The sequence below is a fragment of the Moschus berezovskii genome, chromosome 5 (assembly GCF_049115385.1).
Source record: "Moschus berezovskii isolate FMDL1 chromosome 5, NW_MosBer_1.0, whole genome shotgun sequence".
Classification (NCBI taxonomy): domain Eukaryota; kingdom Metazoa; phylum Chordata; class Mammalia; order Artiodactyla; family Moschidae; genus Moschus; species Moschus berezovskii.
This window is the reverse complement of record NC_142464.1, coordinates 104113117-104129339: the sequence shown is the minus strand read 5'-3', so window position 1 is coordinate 104129339 and position 16223 is coordinate 104113117. Positions and strand designations below refer to the sequence as shown.

General features: G+C 37.4%; 1 protein-coding gene across 1 annotated transcript in view; it reads left to right on the top strand.

Moving 5' to 3' along the window:
* Nucleotides 1–16223, top strand: part of ANTXR2 (ANTXR cell adhesion molecule 2) — a 178920-nt gene that overhangs the window by 50944 nt on the left and 111753 nt on the right. Inside the window, exon 11 of the mRNA XM_055433967.2 lies at nt 13351–13429. Coding sequence (XP_055289942.1) covers nt 13351–13429 — 79 coding nt within the window. The remainder of the gene's footprint in view (nt 1–13350; nt 13430–16223) is intronic.

Here is a 16223-nt window from a genome sequence, read left to right as displayed (position 1 = left end):
TGACTTGAGCACTTGAATTATGTGGATGCTTAAATATGCAGGATATCTATTGGACATTGGTTCTGGTCAACTGAGTGAATTGGAGTGGTACCAGCTTTCTATTTTAAATTGGTTATAAAGGGCTGTATAACATAAAAATAACACTTATCAGAATCTTTTTTCTTTCTATAAAAAGTATTTGTTTTCTTTGCCATATATTAATTTAGCATTATTGATAATGTGCTTATATCAAATTAGACTGCCTTTGAACTTAAGGCCAGTCCATTTTACATTGAGCCATCTTTACCCCAAGGGCACAGTGAGGCTCAATGTCTTTCTGAACAATACTGTCCTGTGTTAACAATGGTAAATCTATTGACTTAAAGTTTGGTCTTATTTTATTGAATCTATGACTCCATATTGACTCCCCTGATTGTTCCCCCAAAGCATGTCTTCTCTGTCTTAGTCATTGGCAGCTCCATCCTTTTTGTTGTTCAGGAAAAAAAAAAACAAAAAACCTTTGAGTCATTATTGCTCTCTTTTATATAGGCCATCAGCAAATCTCAGCTCTGATTTCAAAATATATTCAAAATCCAGTCCTTCCCCACCACCTCCACTGATCCATCCTAAACCAAGCCACTGTCAGTTCTTGGTTCGGTTATTAGCCTCTCAGATACTCTTTCTGCTTCTGTCTTTGGCGAAAGTGATTCTATTAAAACAGATCAATTTATATCACCTTCACTTATCCTTGATAATGAGTTCTACATTACACTGAAAGTCATCACTGCAGTCAATGTTCTGCAAGGTTCTACAGGATCTGGCCCTTGCTGCATCTCTGACTTTATACTCTTTTGCCCCTTCTGCTATGGGCACACTGGCCTCGTTGCTCTTCATTAACCACGTGAGCTTACTCCCACTCCAGCATCTTTTACATATGCTGTTCTCTCTGCTTAAGAGGCTCCTCCCCTCTTGTCTCACTTGCTCAGCTTCTTCAAGTTTTGTTTATGTGTCATCTTCTCAGGAAGCCCTTCCCAGTTACAGTCTACTCCCTCCTTTGAGTCTAACACTTTCTATTTCCTTTTCTTGGTTTACTTTTTCTCCAAAGCATTTGTTTGTTATTGTGTCTCCTTCTTGCTAGAATGAATTTGTTTTGTTTCTTGCTGGACATGATGCTGGACACATAATAGATTTGTGAAATATTTGTTACGTGTTTCTCAAACGTTTTGATTCATTATTTATATATGGACTAAAATAGTGCATTTGGTTACTGGGTATTTTAGGTAGGAGAAAGATGATCAGAATTCTGTTGGGGGTTATATCATTTAAGAGAGCAGAAAACTAAGTTGGATTTTTCATGGTAATGACGAGTAAGGTAAGACAGCTTACTTTCTTCTCCAAAGTACTTATAAAATGCAATATTCCTGTTCTGTCTAACACTGAATTCGTTTTCTGTAGAACTTGCCTTGGGGCACAGTCCCCTTTTGAATAGGCTGCCATACATACTGCCTGAATGTTTTAGTGATTTGTAGACAAATCCTCTTCTCAGCTTGCTTGTGGGTGAAATATTAACGTCAAAAGCCAGACAAATGATGGTTTCTCGTGCCTGATATTTATTATGTTATATGATTTTCAAAAAATATCAGGCACAAGAAATCATCTTTTGTTTGGCTTTGGATGTTAATATTTCACCTACAAGCTAGCTGAGAATGTTTTGGAAGGAGATCTGTCTAAAATAATTTTGCTTTCCTCTTTTTTGTATCAAGTACATGATACCACTGAGGCAAAATTGGAGAAGATTTTGTTTGTTTCTCTGTTGGACATTTGGCGACATCATTATGTGTTCCACTAAGTGCTTTGCAAGTCATTTGGACCTTTCCTCTGCCTTGCATTTCCTTCAGATACTTTTGTAGGTGATGAGCCCTCTTATGAGATTGGATTAAAATCAACACCACTGAAACAGTTTAGCCTTGTAAGGTGACTGATGCTTACTATGTTTGTCTAATTAGCTTTTGGCTAAGGATTCAAACCCATTAAGTCGCTAGTTAGTCTGTGTTTCAAATAAACACATCTGGCCCAACAATGAATGAAGGTTTTTCCTGTGTGAGGGTGACAGATGTGGTGATGGTTCCCCCTGTTCTCTCACTTAAATAATTAACAGCATGCTGGTGAAGTAACCCTAGACAGACAGCCTCAAAGCCAGATGCACAGTCTCAGAGCTGGAGCCCCGGATATGTGCCTCATCTCATTAGAGTGCTTGCTCAGTCCCTTTCTTATCTTTATGTTACTTCCTGAAACACATTTTCTTTGAGGATGATCCCTTTAAAAATCCAGGGCTCATGAATTTTGGTTTCAAAGAGGCTTCACATGAAGATGTTTTTTTGGAGATGGAATTAAGGATGTAGAAGGGTAACTAGGACATAAGTTTGCATTTGAAAATTGATGTCATAGAGAATCCCATGCACAGAGTAGCCTGGTGGGCTTACAGTCCGTGGGGTCGCAACTGATGTGACTTACCTTGCGTGTACAACATGTCATGGAGTAACCAAAAGTTAAAGCTATCTGGGCAAATCTTATCTGGGTATATCATTGCTTAGTGTTGCTAGAATGGGCCTTTGGAGTCCTTTCTTTGAGGGGATATCTATGTATTACATTTCTTTATTTGGTAGAGAATTTTACACCAAAATGCACAGATTCTTAGTCATTAAACAGAAAGAATGTAAAGGAGGTAATTCCTTTCTATTTTTTTTTCCGTTGGATACAATTTAATTTTTAAAAATGTCCTGTGGTTAAACATCTTGTCTTACCTAGAAAGATGTATGGATTGGAAGGTAGTTTATGTCAGTGGTTTATTTGTACCAAAATGTCTTAAGTAGGAAGGACTCTGTGAAGCCCGGTGGATCCCACCCCTTCGAGGGCAGTCGCCTTTCGAGTGGAATGTGCAGGTGTCACCATTCTCGCGAAATGGGCTTATTTGCTGACCCTTATTTGGTGAGACATCAACAATAGCACAGCTGCTCTGCACTAGTTGAGATCTCAAACCTGTAATTTGGCAAGAAGAACAGAGCAAATTGGGTAAATATACATAAACACATTGTGAAGAAAGAAAAACAGAACAGAATGAACCAGAGCCTTATCCTACAGCTTGTTTGATAGAGATGATTTAAGGAGGCATATGGTATAGTTAAATGTGCTTTCAAAAACATTGGCCAGAATCTTCTGGCAAATATGAAATAAATATCTCAATCAGATGAAACTGATAGTATTAGTTTTCTTAAAAGGCTGTGCGGAAAGACAGTTGACAGAGTGTTTTGAGTAAGAGGAGGTGGGACATCAGTGTATGTGGAAAATTTGAAGCAGCTGATACTGAAGGATCACGGAGATGCATGTGTGGCAGACTTGGGGTTAGAGCCTGACTTGGTGATAGAATCTTCTTTTCCTCAGTGTTGTTATTTTTTCAGTATAATTAATTTTGCCTGGAATAAAATTAATCCCATTTCCCTTTCCTGTTTTGACAAATTCTGCCTTTAACCTAGCTCCTCACATGAACAGTTTTAATATATTTGTATGGTTAGGTGAATTTCATCTTGTCAGTTTGTTGTTGTTTTTTTTTTTTTTTTGAGAGAGAGACTTGACACAATTTTTTAATCAGAAAAATTCTTTAAAAACCACTCCAAAACTGAGGTGATGAATTGGTCCTCAACAGGTGACACGGCAGATGAGGCTGCTTTGCTGCCCTGGTTTCCCACTTTCTCCCTCGTTCAGGGTCCAATCAGAGCAGTGCCATAGCTGCAGGGTCCCTCGTGAGCTCATGGTTGGACCGAGGACCTGAATTGTGTGACCTGTGAGCCTAGCCACCTTGGCCATGGTTGTACTCAGTAAGTGGGCTGAGTCACTTCAGTCATGTTCAACTCTTTGCAACCCCATTGACGGTAGTCCTCCATGCTCCTCTGTCCATGGGATTCTCCAGGCAAGAATACTGGAGGGGGTTGCTATGCCCTTCTCCAGGGGATCTTCTCAACCCAGGGATCAAACCCGTGTCTCCTGCATTGCAGGAGGAATCTCTACCGGCTGAGCCACCAGCGAAGCCCATGGTTGAGTGCTTCCAAATAACAAGCTGGTTCTGAGCAAAGCCGTGGCCTGAGATGAACTCCTTATAGTAGGGGACCAGAGGATGGATCATGTCCAGAAGCATCCACAGCACTCAGGCCACATAGCAGACATTCTAGATGTGAATGTGTCCATCAGTGGGTTTCCTTCCAGTTGCCAGGACATTGGCCTTCCAGAGACACCAAGCTACAGCCATGACAGCCTCTTGTGCTGGGGTGAATGTCTGTAGGGGAACTCAGCCACTCATTCTAGGAGCACTAGGCCACACGGTGGCCAAATGTTGTACATTTTTGTACATATGTTGTTGTTGTTTTTAGTCACTAAGTCATGTTAAGACTCTTTTGTGACCCCATGAACTGTAACCAGCCAATCTCCTCTGCCCAGGGGATTTCCAAGGCAAGAAAACTGGAGTGAGTTCCCATTTCCTTCTCTAGGGGATCTTCCCAACCCAGGGATCGACCCATGTCTCCTGCATTGGCAGGCAGAGCCATGGGGAAGCCCTGTAAATGTGATAAATTCACCTAATCTGCATTGAATCTTGATCCTAAATATGACTTTCAGTTCTGGAGATTACCTTTTAAGAGAAACAATAATTAATTCAAGTACATCCGGGGGTGGCTAACAGAATGTGGTCAAGTGTTAAAATGTTAAATAGGATGCAGTTAACGTACTGAAAAAGACATAATCTAGATGTGACACCTCAGCTTCCTTCAGACTTCAGGTCTGTTGTGTGAAAGATAGATTTGATTTGCTCTGTATTGCTCCAAAGACAAGAGAACAATGAAAGATAAAGGGAGGCACATTTCAGCTCAGTCTAAGGAAGAGTTCTGTAAAAATTAGAATCATTTAGTGAGTGTTTTGGTAACTAAAAGTGTTCCAGGAGGGGCAGCCATGCGATGATACGGAAGATGTGGTAGTTCAGTCGCCAAGTCGTGTCCAACTCTTGCCACCCCATGGACTGTAGCCTGCCAGGCTCCTCTGTCCATGCGATTCTCTAGGCAAGAATGTTGGAGTGGGTTGCCATTTCCTTCTCCAGCGGATCTTCTGACCCAGGGATCGGACCCCGGTCTCCTGCATTGCAGGCAGATTCTTTACCAACTAAGCCTCTGGGGAAGTAAATATGTATTTAAATCCTCTTATAGATCTACTTTTAAATTTTATATTATTAAAGATTTTACTATTATTAAGACATTTGACATTTTTGGATGAAAGACACTAAAAATTGAGTGATCTTTTCTAAGCATCTTTTGAGCACTTTAAAAAATACACAGTGCAGTTAAAAAGGGCTTATTTTCAGTGTAATACTGAAAACATTTCCAATACAACTTTAGATGTGATATCCAGTACTTCTCTGATACAGCATTTTTTTCTTCTAAAATCTAGCAATCTTCCTGACTGCAGTGTATTTGTTTCAGTTTTATATAACTATATTGAGTATCTCAAAAAGAAATTATTTTATTTAATTATTTTATCCTTTTACCCTTTGAAGAAAATATTCTTAGATGAAACATTAATTTACATCTATATTCATAACTAGAAATTGAATCTTTATTCACAAATATGAAATTGGATTTTCAACTCATAATTTATTATTCATAAAGCTAACTTTTAAAAAGCTCTACAGAGTATTAAATAGTAGCATTTGGTTTCAAAATATCTTCAGTTGACATAATTTTAATAACTTTTTGAGTAGTTACCAGTTTAATTTTCAGTATATGCAAATTGGAGGTAAATTATTTATTAGTTTCAGCAAATGTCTTTCACAATTTTATTTAATTTTTTCATCTTTTTTAATGGATCATAAAATGGCAGTCTTTTATTGGTTATGCATAAAGTAAGCAGCAAATGAATACTTTGCAAATAGGTTACTGTGGATTGAAATGTCAACCATATTTCATGGAGTATGAAATTTCTCAGATCAGAGTAACCATAACATATGGCACTGAGCTATTCTCCTGTTTTGGAATTTTCATACATCTTTAAACATTAAATAAAAGCACTGTGATTGTTAGGCCCTTGAATTTTATTTACTTCATTAAATATCCCGATACTATTGAATAATTTCTCATGTGGAAAGAATTTAGTACATTTGAATTTAGTTTTATCGCTGTTAATTTGAGAAGCAATTGACATTAAAATGCACTTCCAACAGTCTTTCTGTTAAGATGTTTAGGTTTCTTCTCTCCTACTACTTAAAAGAATATTCTGAGGATGGAGCAAAGAGAAAACGAACATTTGTACACTATTCTAAACAATGTAGCACCAATTTGTAGAAAACAAAGTTGAAAGAGTCATTGGTTCTGAGCCTCACCTTCCCTAAACACTCAGAATTATCTGTACGGTGGGCCAGTCCTGCCTCAGAAGGCTCTCCCTTATCTTTCCCGACTTTATAGTCCCACCTCCCTGGCTGTTTCTTCTCTGATGTCACCTGTGCTTCCTCTTCTTGTGGGTCCTTGCCAGTTTTCACCATAACTAGATCCCTAACCCATAAACTCGCCTTCTCTAAGGCTTCCTTTTTGTGCTGATGAGCTCCCAGTCTCCAAACAAGATCTTTCCCTTAGCTTTAAGCCAAATATTCATTCAGATGTCTACTATCCAGATGTCAACTAACTCACTTGTATTTCCCCTAGGCACCTTAAACCTGAAGTTCCCAAATTAAACTCATGTACTTCCATTCAAACCTATTCCTTTCATGATTCCTATTCAGGATTACCCAGCTTCCTGTGCAAGACAGAAACTCTGAAGTCATCTTTAACTACTCCTTCTTCCTCACTTCCTGCATTCTATAAATGTCCAAGTCCTTTCTATTTTTAACTCCTTAATATCTCTCAGTTTTTATTTTTGCGCTATCCCCATTGACACTATTTGACTCAATTCTACTTTGATTTTTATTTAAAATGCATTAAGAAATTCTTTAAACATTTTTTTAAATTAATATAACATTGGTTTATAATATTATATATGCTTCATGTGTGCAATGTTAAATTTTGACTTCTGTATACACTACAGCATGTTTGCCACCAGAAGTCTAGTTTCCATCCGTTAGCATACAGTTAACCCCATTTATCCATTTCACCCTCCCCCTCTTCTCTGTGAGTCATCAGTCTGTTCTCTGTATCTGCGTGCTTCTTTTTGTTTTGTTTGTTTGCTTTTATATTCCACATGTGAGTGAAATCATACATACTTGTTTTTCTCCATCTGATGTATTTCACTTAGTATTCTCAAGATCCATCCATGTTGTCATGATAGCAAGATTCTATCTCCTTTAGGCTGAATACTATTCCATTGTACATGTGCATTGTACATCTTTAGCCATTCATCTATAAGTGGACACTTAGGTTGCTTCCATATATTGGTGATTCTAAATAATGCTGCAGTAAACATCAAGGTGCATAAATCTTTTGAATTAGTGTTTTTGTATTCTTTAGAGAAATACCCAGAAGTAAAATAACTGGATTTTATGGTAGTTCCATTCTTAAATTTTTCAAACACCTCCATACTGTTTTTCAAAGTAGCTGCACCAATTTACATTCCTACCAAGAGTGGAATACACCATAACTTTCTTAACTGGTCTTCTACTGTAGAAATTATTACTCTTCCAACCGTTACTCTACAATGCAACACATGTGGTATTTGTAAAACACAATTATGACCAGATTTCTACCTGTCTTAGAAGTTCTAAGACTAATCCCAAACATCTAAATATAGCATCCTGGGTTCTTCATGATCCTTATCCTGTTCTCCTTTTCAGTCTCAAACCATGTATTCTCACTGTCATATTCTCTGTTTCTGCCATATTGAATGACTTTTTAGTTCCTTGACTATTCTGTGCCTTTCTTATCTTCTAGCTTGTCAAATAGTGCTCCATGTTCTTAGATTCCTTTCTCATCTCCTTTCCTAACTAATTCTTGATCATTCTTTAGGATTCATCATAGAGATGACTTCCTGCAGGAAACCTTTGTTGATGCCCTCATGCAAGGCTGAGTTGGTTGTCTTTCCTACATTGTGCTCTAGTGCCTTTCTGCTGGTACCTGTTTTAGTTAACATCACATTCTACTGTAATTGTTTTGTGTGACTTCTTTTCAGTTACATTGTTATTCTGTGTTTTATTTGCTTTTGCAGCCCTATTACCAAGCACAGCCTTGTGGGGTCGCTAAGGGTCAGACACGACTGAGTGACTTCACTTTCACTTTTCACTTTCACACATTGGAGAAGGAAATGGCAACCCACTCCAGTGTTCTTGCCTGGAGAATCCCAGGGAAGGGGGAGCCTGGTGGGCTTCCGTCTATGGGGTCACACAGAGTCGGACACGACTGAAGTGACTTAGCAGCAGCAAGTAATTTATAAATATTAGAGCAATAGACTGATTGAGTGATTGATTGAACTTATTGGCAGACATTCAGAAACCAATTTGGAGTGTAGTTTTAAGTGTTAAGTTCAAGCACACAGTCAACACAGTTGTGATGTTGGGTTTTGTCAAGATAGCATCATGTAACAGGAAGGAAATAGCTCTGAAAAATTTCTTTGAGTAAACTTGCATGATATTATATTCTAGGCATTTTTTGAACAATTTAGCTTTCTCTATTTTTATGTGGAAGTAAGGGGAAGAGAAATTCTTTAAACAAAAAAGTATTGGGCAATTATCTCATTGCTACAATACATTCTTCAGTATTATCGGTGTTGCTTTTTAACTTGATATAAAAGTATCTTGATATTCTGAAAAATTTTTTTTACAAGCAGTCTGATGCTACAGTAATTTATAGAGTATCTGCTGTGTTCTAAGCACTGTGTTGGACATTTTGTGGCCATTATTTTATCAAGCTTTTTCCCCCCAAACTCTGAAGTAGGTACAAGTATCCCCATTTTACAGATTGAGGAGTGCAAGATTGAGCATATAGTGACTAGGGTTCAAACCTAGAACTCCTGAACATGTGGGCAGAATCTATCCTCTTTTTCAATTTTATTTTATTCTTGGGACAAATAAAGATGAATCTTGACTCACCTCTCACTGATGTGTGGAATTACATAAAAATAATGACTTTAGTACATTTTTGTCCATAATAAAGTTTCTGTAACTGAGAGTATGAGTTCTACTGTTCTAAACATTACTAACCAGCAACAGAGTTTATATAGCAGTCAGAATGAGAAATCCATAAATTCTAGCAGAATTACATAAAATATGACAAAATATGATATGCATATATTGGAGTCTTAGGGCAAAGAATGGTCAAGGTATTGAGTCTGGGTTAAAGGATAAGGTGGCTTTATCAATCTGTGTGCCATCAATGAAGGAGCAGAGCTTTGGACAAAGGTATCAACTCATAACAGTGCCATTCAGTTCAGTCGCTCAGTTACATCTGACTCTGAGATTTCATAGACTGCAGCACTCCAGGCTTCCCTGTCCATCACCAGCTCCTGAAGCTTGCTCAAACTCAATGTCCATCGAGTTGATGATGCCATCCGACCATCTCATCCTCTGTTGTCCCCTTCTCCGTCTGCCTTCAATCTTTCCCAGCATCAGGGTGTTTTCCAATGAGTTAGTTCTTTGTATCAGGTGGCCAAAATATTGGAGTTTCAGCCTCAGCATCAGTCCTTCCAATGAATATTCAGGACTGATTTCCTTTAGGTTTGACTGGTTTGATCAAACAGTGCCATTATCATACCAATAATCTCAAAATATTTTTCTAAAGAAACAACAAAATCTAAAAGCAGAAATAACTTTTAGAGTATGTTTTTCATGCTTGCAACATTTCTGAAAAAAACTACCAGCAAATATATATCCATATAAAATAATACAGATATATTCACAAATAAGTATTTTATATAGAAACTGTTAGTTGCTCAGTAATGTCTGACTCTGTGACCACGTGTACTATAGCCCTGCCAGGCTCCTCTGTCCATGGGATTCTCTAGGCAAGAATACTAGAGTGGGTTGCCATTTCCCTCTTCATTATGTAGTAAATGCTAATGTAATTAACCATGGGAAATAACATGAATATTGTAAAAAGTTGGAGGACTGACACAAAATTTTGCCAGTGAGCAAAAATTAGATATCAGACCCTAAAGCATTTATTGAGGATTAAGGTAATGTGCAATAGAAGTGAAAGCGTTTGACTACAGAGTCAAGAGAAGTCCACTTTTGGGCAGGTTACCTTTTTAAGCTTTAAGTTCCTTATTTGGAAAATGCAGATAATGGTACAGCCTCCCTCAGTGGATTGTTGTGAGAATTAAATGAGAAGATGCGTTAATGTCTTGGGTTTGACAGCTTATGGTGAACAATGTCAGATTCACGATCTCCGAAGATTTAGCTTCGGGGCCAGGAACGAGGCTTGATCACTCAGGAGCTTTTGTATAGCAGAGTTTTATTAAAGTATAAAAGGTACATAGAAAGCTTCTGACATAGACATCAGAAGGGGGATGGCCAGTGCCCCCCTTGCTAGTCTAATGGAGGTCTTACATACTTTTACCAGACCTACTCCCAGAGCATACATCTAAAGATAACAAGATTAGTCAGGAAGTCCTTGTTAAAAACAAGAAGCATGTCCTTGAGCAAGATCCATTGTTGTTATATAATCCTTAGTATAGAGTTTAAGGGAAAACATACCCTTGAGCCTTTAACTCTGGGCTTAAAGAAAAAAACATTTTATGTGACTAAGATGAAGGAATGTAGAAAAAACCCATTGTCCTTTTCTCCTCCTTGAGAACTCCAGACCCCTTTCTCCTCCCCAAGGACTTTGGACCCCTTTCTCCTCCGTGAGGGCCCCAGACTCCTTATCAACCTACCGGACACGACTGAGCGACTGAACTGAACTGAAGAATTAACTCTCAGGTTCATAGTAAGGAATCGACAAATGCCATCATTATTAGTATTGTTGTTAATGGTAATAGTTTGATAGTGCTACTATTGCTCTCAGGAAGTGGAAGGTTATATTGTTTCAACTGAGTCCATGTGACCAAAGAATCATCAGGTGGATTTCCATGTCTGTGGAGACTTAACTCAGTTTTATTTCTCCAACCACATTATACTAGACTGAGATTTTAGGAATAATGTGCAGTTGTTCTGGTTGCCTGCAAGAGTGAACTTTGTTGTAAAAATATCTTCTGTTTTTATTCCATTTGGATAAGCATTAAATGTTTTGAATGTTTCCTTTGTTATTTAGAGAACTGGTTCATGTCTGGTGAGTTCTACCTGCCAGATTATAAACAATTTATGTCAATGTCTACTGAGCCCTTCAAAGTTGAATTAATAAGATTATCTGCAACAATCACACAGTGTTATGACTCAAATAAATCTTCCCCAAAACCAAAACCATGCCTTCTCTATCATGTGCTTTCTGGTACGTGCTTTAGAGTGGAGGAATTAAGATCTAGTAAACATTATTTTTGGATTCAACTATGCTTAGTCTTCAAAAAAGCAAAACAAAACAAGGCACTCAATTCTGCAGAATAAGCGAGTAATTTTAAGTTTACCTTCTTAAATAAGCCACTTCTCATTCTGTGTTGGAAGTTCATAGAAGTTCAGTAAAGTTGACATAAACACCCCAAGTTCTTGCTTGTTTCTGGATTTAGTTAAACATATTTTTAAAAACAAAATGTTTTGAAGGGAATAATTTGCAGGGAATATTTTTAATAGGAGTAATCCTGAATTTTGAAGAAGAGTTTAGCTAGAAGTTTACTAGTTTTAGCTTTCCTGGAGATTCTAGCACTGTAAAAACCCAAGCTACATATCACATTGAGAGAATAATAAAAAAGAGAAACACAATAAGAACTTTCATTTCTTCAAGCCTCAGTGGTATAGTGGAAAGAACTCTAAATCTGTAAGAATCCTGTCTTTACCATTTTGGACAAGGTTATTAGCATTTTGGGGCCTTATGTACCTCAGCTATAAAACTGTGAAACTCCTTACTTTAAGAGTTATAAGAATTAAATGAGATAATATCATAAAATGCCCAGGATAGCATCTGGCAGGAACTGAATAATATTTGTCATCTCTGGCATCATTATTGAAAATCTTAGCAGTGTCTTGAGATTGCTTCTGTTTTATTCTGTCTGTAACTAATAGTGTTTGACAGACAATTCAAGGCCTAGAGTAGAACTCTAATAAATTTAATAATATTCTACTAATCCAGAATAATTAAGGCAAAGTTTCTGCCTATTAATTCTTGGAATTTAGAATATTTTGTAAACACTGGGGCATGGTGTGGTATAGAAGCTAGATTAACAAAATGTTGCCTATTTCACTTTAATGAATGGATAGCTTTGTTTTCTTGGTATATTGATTATTATAGGTAATATACTTTGCAAACTCTTTTGGAAATGAGCTGTTTCCTTTAAAATTTCCTTGTTGCTATTCCCCCTTTGATATCTTCTTGTGGTGGTTTATTCACCAAGTCCTGTCTGCCTCTTGCGACCCCATGGATTTTAACCCACCAGGCTTCTTTGTCCGTGGGATTTCTCAGATAAGAATACTGGAGTGGGTTGCCATCTTCTTAAAGCTTGAAAAAAAAAATTACCAACTGATTCCAATTAATGAATTACTATAATAAAACCTGAATTAATGAAATTTTAATTATTATTAATTATATTATAATTTGAAATCATATTTTCAAAATGAGACCTGTATTTTAATTACAGTAGTTCTCAGCAATGGACAAAAATTATTCTCTTTTCTCTGCCTTTTTCAGGATATGTTAAAATCTTGGGTATTTGCAACAAATGCCTACAGATATTTAAATGTATTCTTTTTTTCCATTCAGCTTATCTCTGTCTTTCATTATCACTTTCTCTGTATTTTATCTTTGAATGGTTGGTTATTTTTGTATTCTTAAACAAAGATCTTGTAATAATTGTAGTATCTACAGACAGGGAAAAGCGAAATTGGATGGAACGATTTTTCTCCTTTTTAAAAAGATTTTTGTGAACCTGAAAAATCTCAGCATTTTTTTGCATTAAGGAATTCTTCTAAATTAAATTTTTGTCCGAAAAATAGCATTTTTAAACTGCAAGGTCAACCATAGGAATTTTTCATGTTTCTGTTTACATCCGTGCCTCTTTTAGAAGCAATTGAATCACTTAAGGAATTTGCCTCTAGCTACTGAGTAAGGACTGGAACTAAGAAAGATAAAAGCTAAGATAACTGATCAGGCACTTGACTTTTAAAATAGACTTTCTGGTTACTTTTGAATTATTTAAAGAAAGAAAAATCTCCCACAAAGCTCTACTTTTTAATTCATTGTTAATTATTGTTTATTCCTTTTCTTTCAGAACTCTTCATGTTTCAGTGAGTTTTAATGAAGGAAAGTCTGTCATCTCGAGTTCACTAATAGTCACGGCCACAGAATGTGTGAGTCACAGTTTGCCTAAAGTTACCTTTTAGAAATCTACCCAGAAACAATCTATGGTCTCTCAGTGTTGCTGCAGACTACAATAAAGTACAAACAGTAACACTGAAGACCATTCACAAGAAAACACTTGCACTTGTAGATTGTTTTGCATTTTCCTTTAGTTTCATTTTAAAAGGGATTAAGGGAGTATACATTGTGTTTTGATATTTATAAAATTGGAAAGTCATATCCGATTAAGGTAGGAGAATGATTTCCAAATGAAGCTCTTTTTTTATTAAAACATTAACTACAAAGAAAGTAATGTCTTTCTCTTAATGAAGGTTGCATTGTAGTATCTAAGACATTTATCATGTTTTGAAGTTATTAGTGCATCTTAATGAGTGAGCTTATTATTTTGTCCATTTTAATGTTGGTATTTTCTCATAAGTAGGAATTTGATTTTGAAAGCTTGATAATATCTTGGCTTGAAACTATATTGAAGCTATAATTTAATTGAGGTGATAGTTTTATATCATAGATCATAGTGGACCTAAAATGCATTATTTTGGTATGTAAACTTCATTGATAAGACAATGTTTTCCTTAATTTTTTTGGTTTAAGTCTTGATATTAGATTGTTGAACATGAAAACACAAAACATTAAAAGGAACTGATCACATGGCTGTTAGTCTTATGACTGCATTTTCTTTATAAAAAATAAATAAGAGCAAAAAAAAAAAAAGAAATTCCTGCCCTTCAAAAGACCAAAACCCCAAACCTAAACATTGTCCCACAATCTCATGATTTCATGAGATGGTTTTACATTTTGATCTTTTACTTTGAGAGATATCCATCCTCCAGAAAAAAAAAAAGGCAACTCAATATTATCTGTATCAGTTCAGTTCAGTCGTTCAGTCATGTCCAACTCTTTGCGACCCCATGAATCACAGCATGCCAGGCCTCCCTGTCCATCACCAACTCCTGGAGTTCACTCAAACTCATGTCCATCGAGTTGGTGATGCCATCCAGCCATCTCATTCTCTGTCGTCCCCTTCTCCTCCTGCCCCCAATCCCTCCCAGCATCAGAGTCTTTTCCAGTGAGTCAACTCGTCGCATGAGGTGGCCAAAGTATTGGAGTTTCAGCTTTAGCATTATCTGTATAGAGATAGTTTATTTCTTCTTGTAAGAAAACATTGCAGGAAAAGCAGCATCCATATGAACTCTTGGGTCATTATTGAATTCCCTGGATAACTCTTTATCAACACTTGTTTTTGTTTTTTTATTTTAAAAATAGCTCGGCCCCCCCACCCCCAACCCCAGACTTTTCATTTTCAATTCATATTGCAATTTGTAGATTTTGTGGATGTTGCAGTTTGTATATTTTCTGGTCCCTCAGGATGTGGTTGAGATTACAAACATTTGTGGTTTATGGTTTCTCAGTGTTCCCTCAACTGAAATGGCATTCTTTCTCCATCCATCCTATTGTGCACCTCCAGCTGTTTTTTTTTTTTTTTTTAACCTCTTTTCCACTCAAGTGTGGTTATAGGATCTTTATCTGAATCCTATACCCATACACAGTTTCCATGTACAGGGATGCTGAAGTTATATAACCCATTTGGAATTTATAGGTTGTATGCTTCCTAGAAAGAGGAAGTCTTTCTAGGTCTTGCTTGTTTTCAGGGGAGTCTAAGATCATGGCATCTGGTCCCATCACTTCATGGCAAATAGATGGGGAAACAGTGGAAACAGTGACAGACTTTATTTTTTGGGGCTCCAAAATCACTCCAGATGGTGACTGCAACCATGAAATTAAAAGACACTTGTTCCTTCGAAGAAAAGTTATGACTAACCTAGACAGCATATTAAAAAGCAGAGACATTACTTTGACAACAAAGGTCTGTCTAGTCAAAGCTATGGTTTTTCTAGTAGTCATGTATGGATGTTAGAGTTGGACCATAAAGAAAGCTGAGCACTGAAGAATTGATTCTTTTGAAGTGTGGTGTTGGAGAAGACTCTTGAGAGTCCCTTGGACAGAAGGAGATCCAACCAGTCCATCCTAAAGGAAATCAGTCCTGAATATTCATTGGAAGGACTGATGCTGAAGCGGAAACTCCAATATTTTTGGCCACCTGATGCGAAGAACTGACTCATTGGAAAAGATCCTGATGCTGGGAAAGATTGAAGGCGGGAGGAGAAGGGGACGACAGATGATGAGATGGTTGGATGGCATCACCGACTCAGTGGACATGAATTTGAGTAAGCTCCAGGAGTTGGTGATGGACAGGGATGCCTGGCGTGCTGCAGTCCATGGGGTCGCAAAGAGTTGGACATGACTGAGCAACTGAACTGAGTGTGACTAGAGGTGGTTTAACAATAAGGTGATTTCAGAAAAAAGGGACATTAGTTGTATTCAAGATGGAGAGAGTGTGTGGGGACATGTTGTAATATCAAACAAGGGATCTCAGTCATTTCCGTTGAGAAGAGATTTGAGTGAAGACTTGAGGAAGGTGAGGGAGTAAGCCTTGAAGACCATGTAAGGGAAGAGTGTTTATGCGGAGGGAGCAGCTAAAGCAGAGCCTAAGGTGGGACTGTACCTGGCTGGCTTAAAGAGGAACAAGGCAGCCAATGTGTAGGGTAAAGGCAGCTAGCGGAGGAGGAGGCTTGAGATGAGTGGAAGAGCAGAGGGAGGGGAGAGATCATTGTGGGTTTTATAAGTCGTTGTAAGGACTTGAATTTTTCTTCTAATGAAACAGGGAGCCATTGGAAGGTGACATGGTTGTTGTTGTTGTTCAATGCCAAGTCTTTCCGAGTCTTT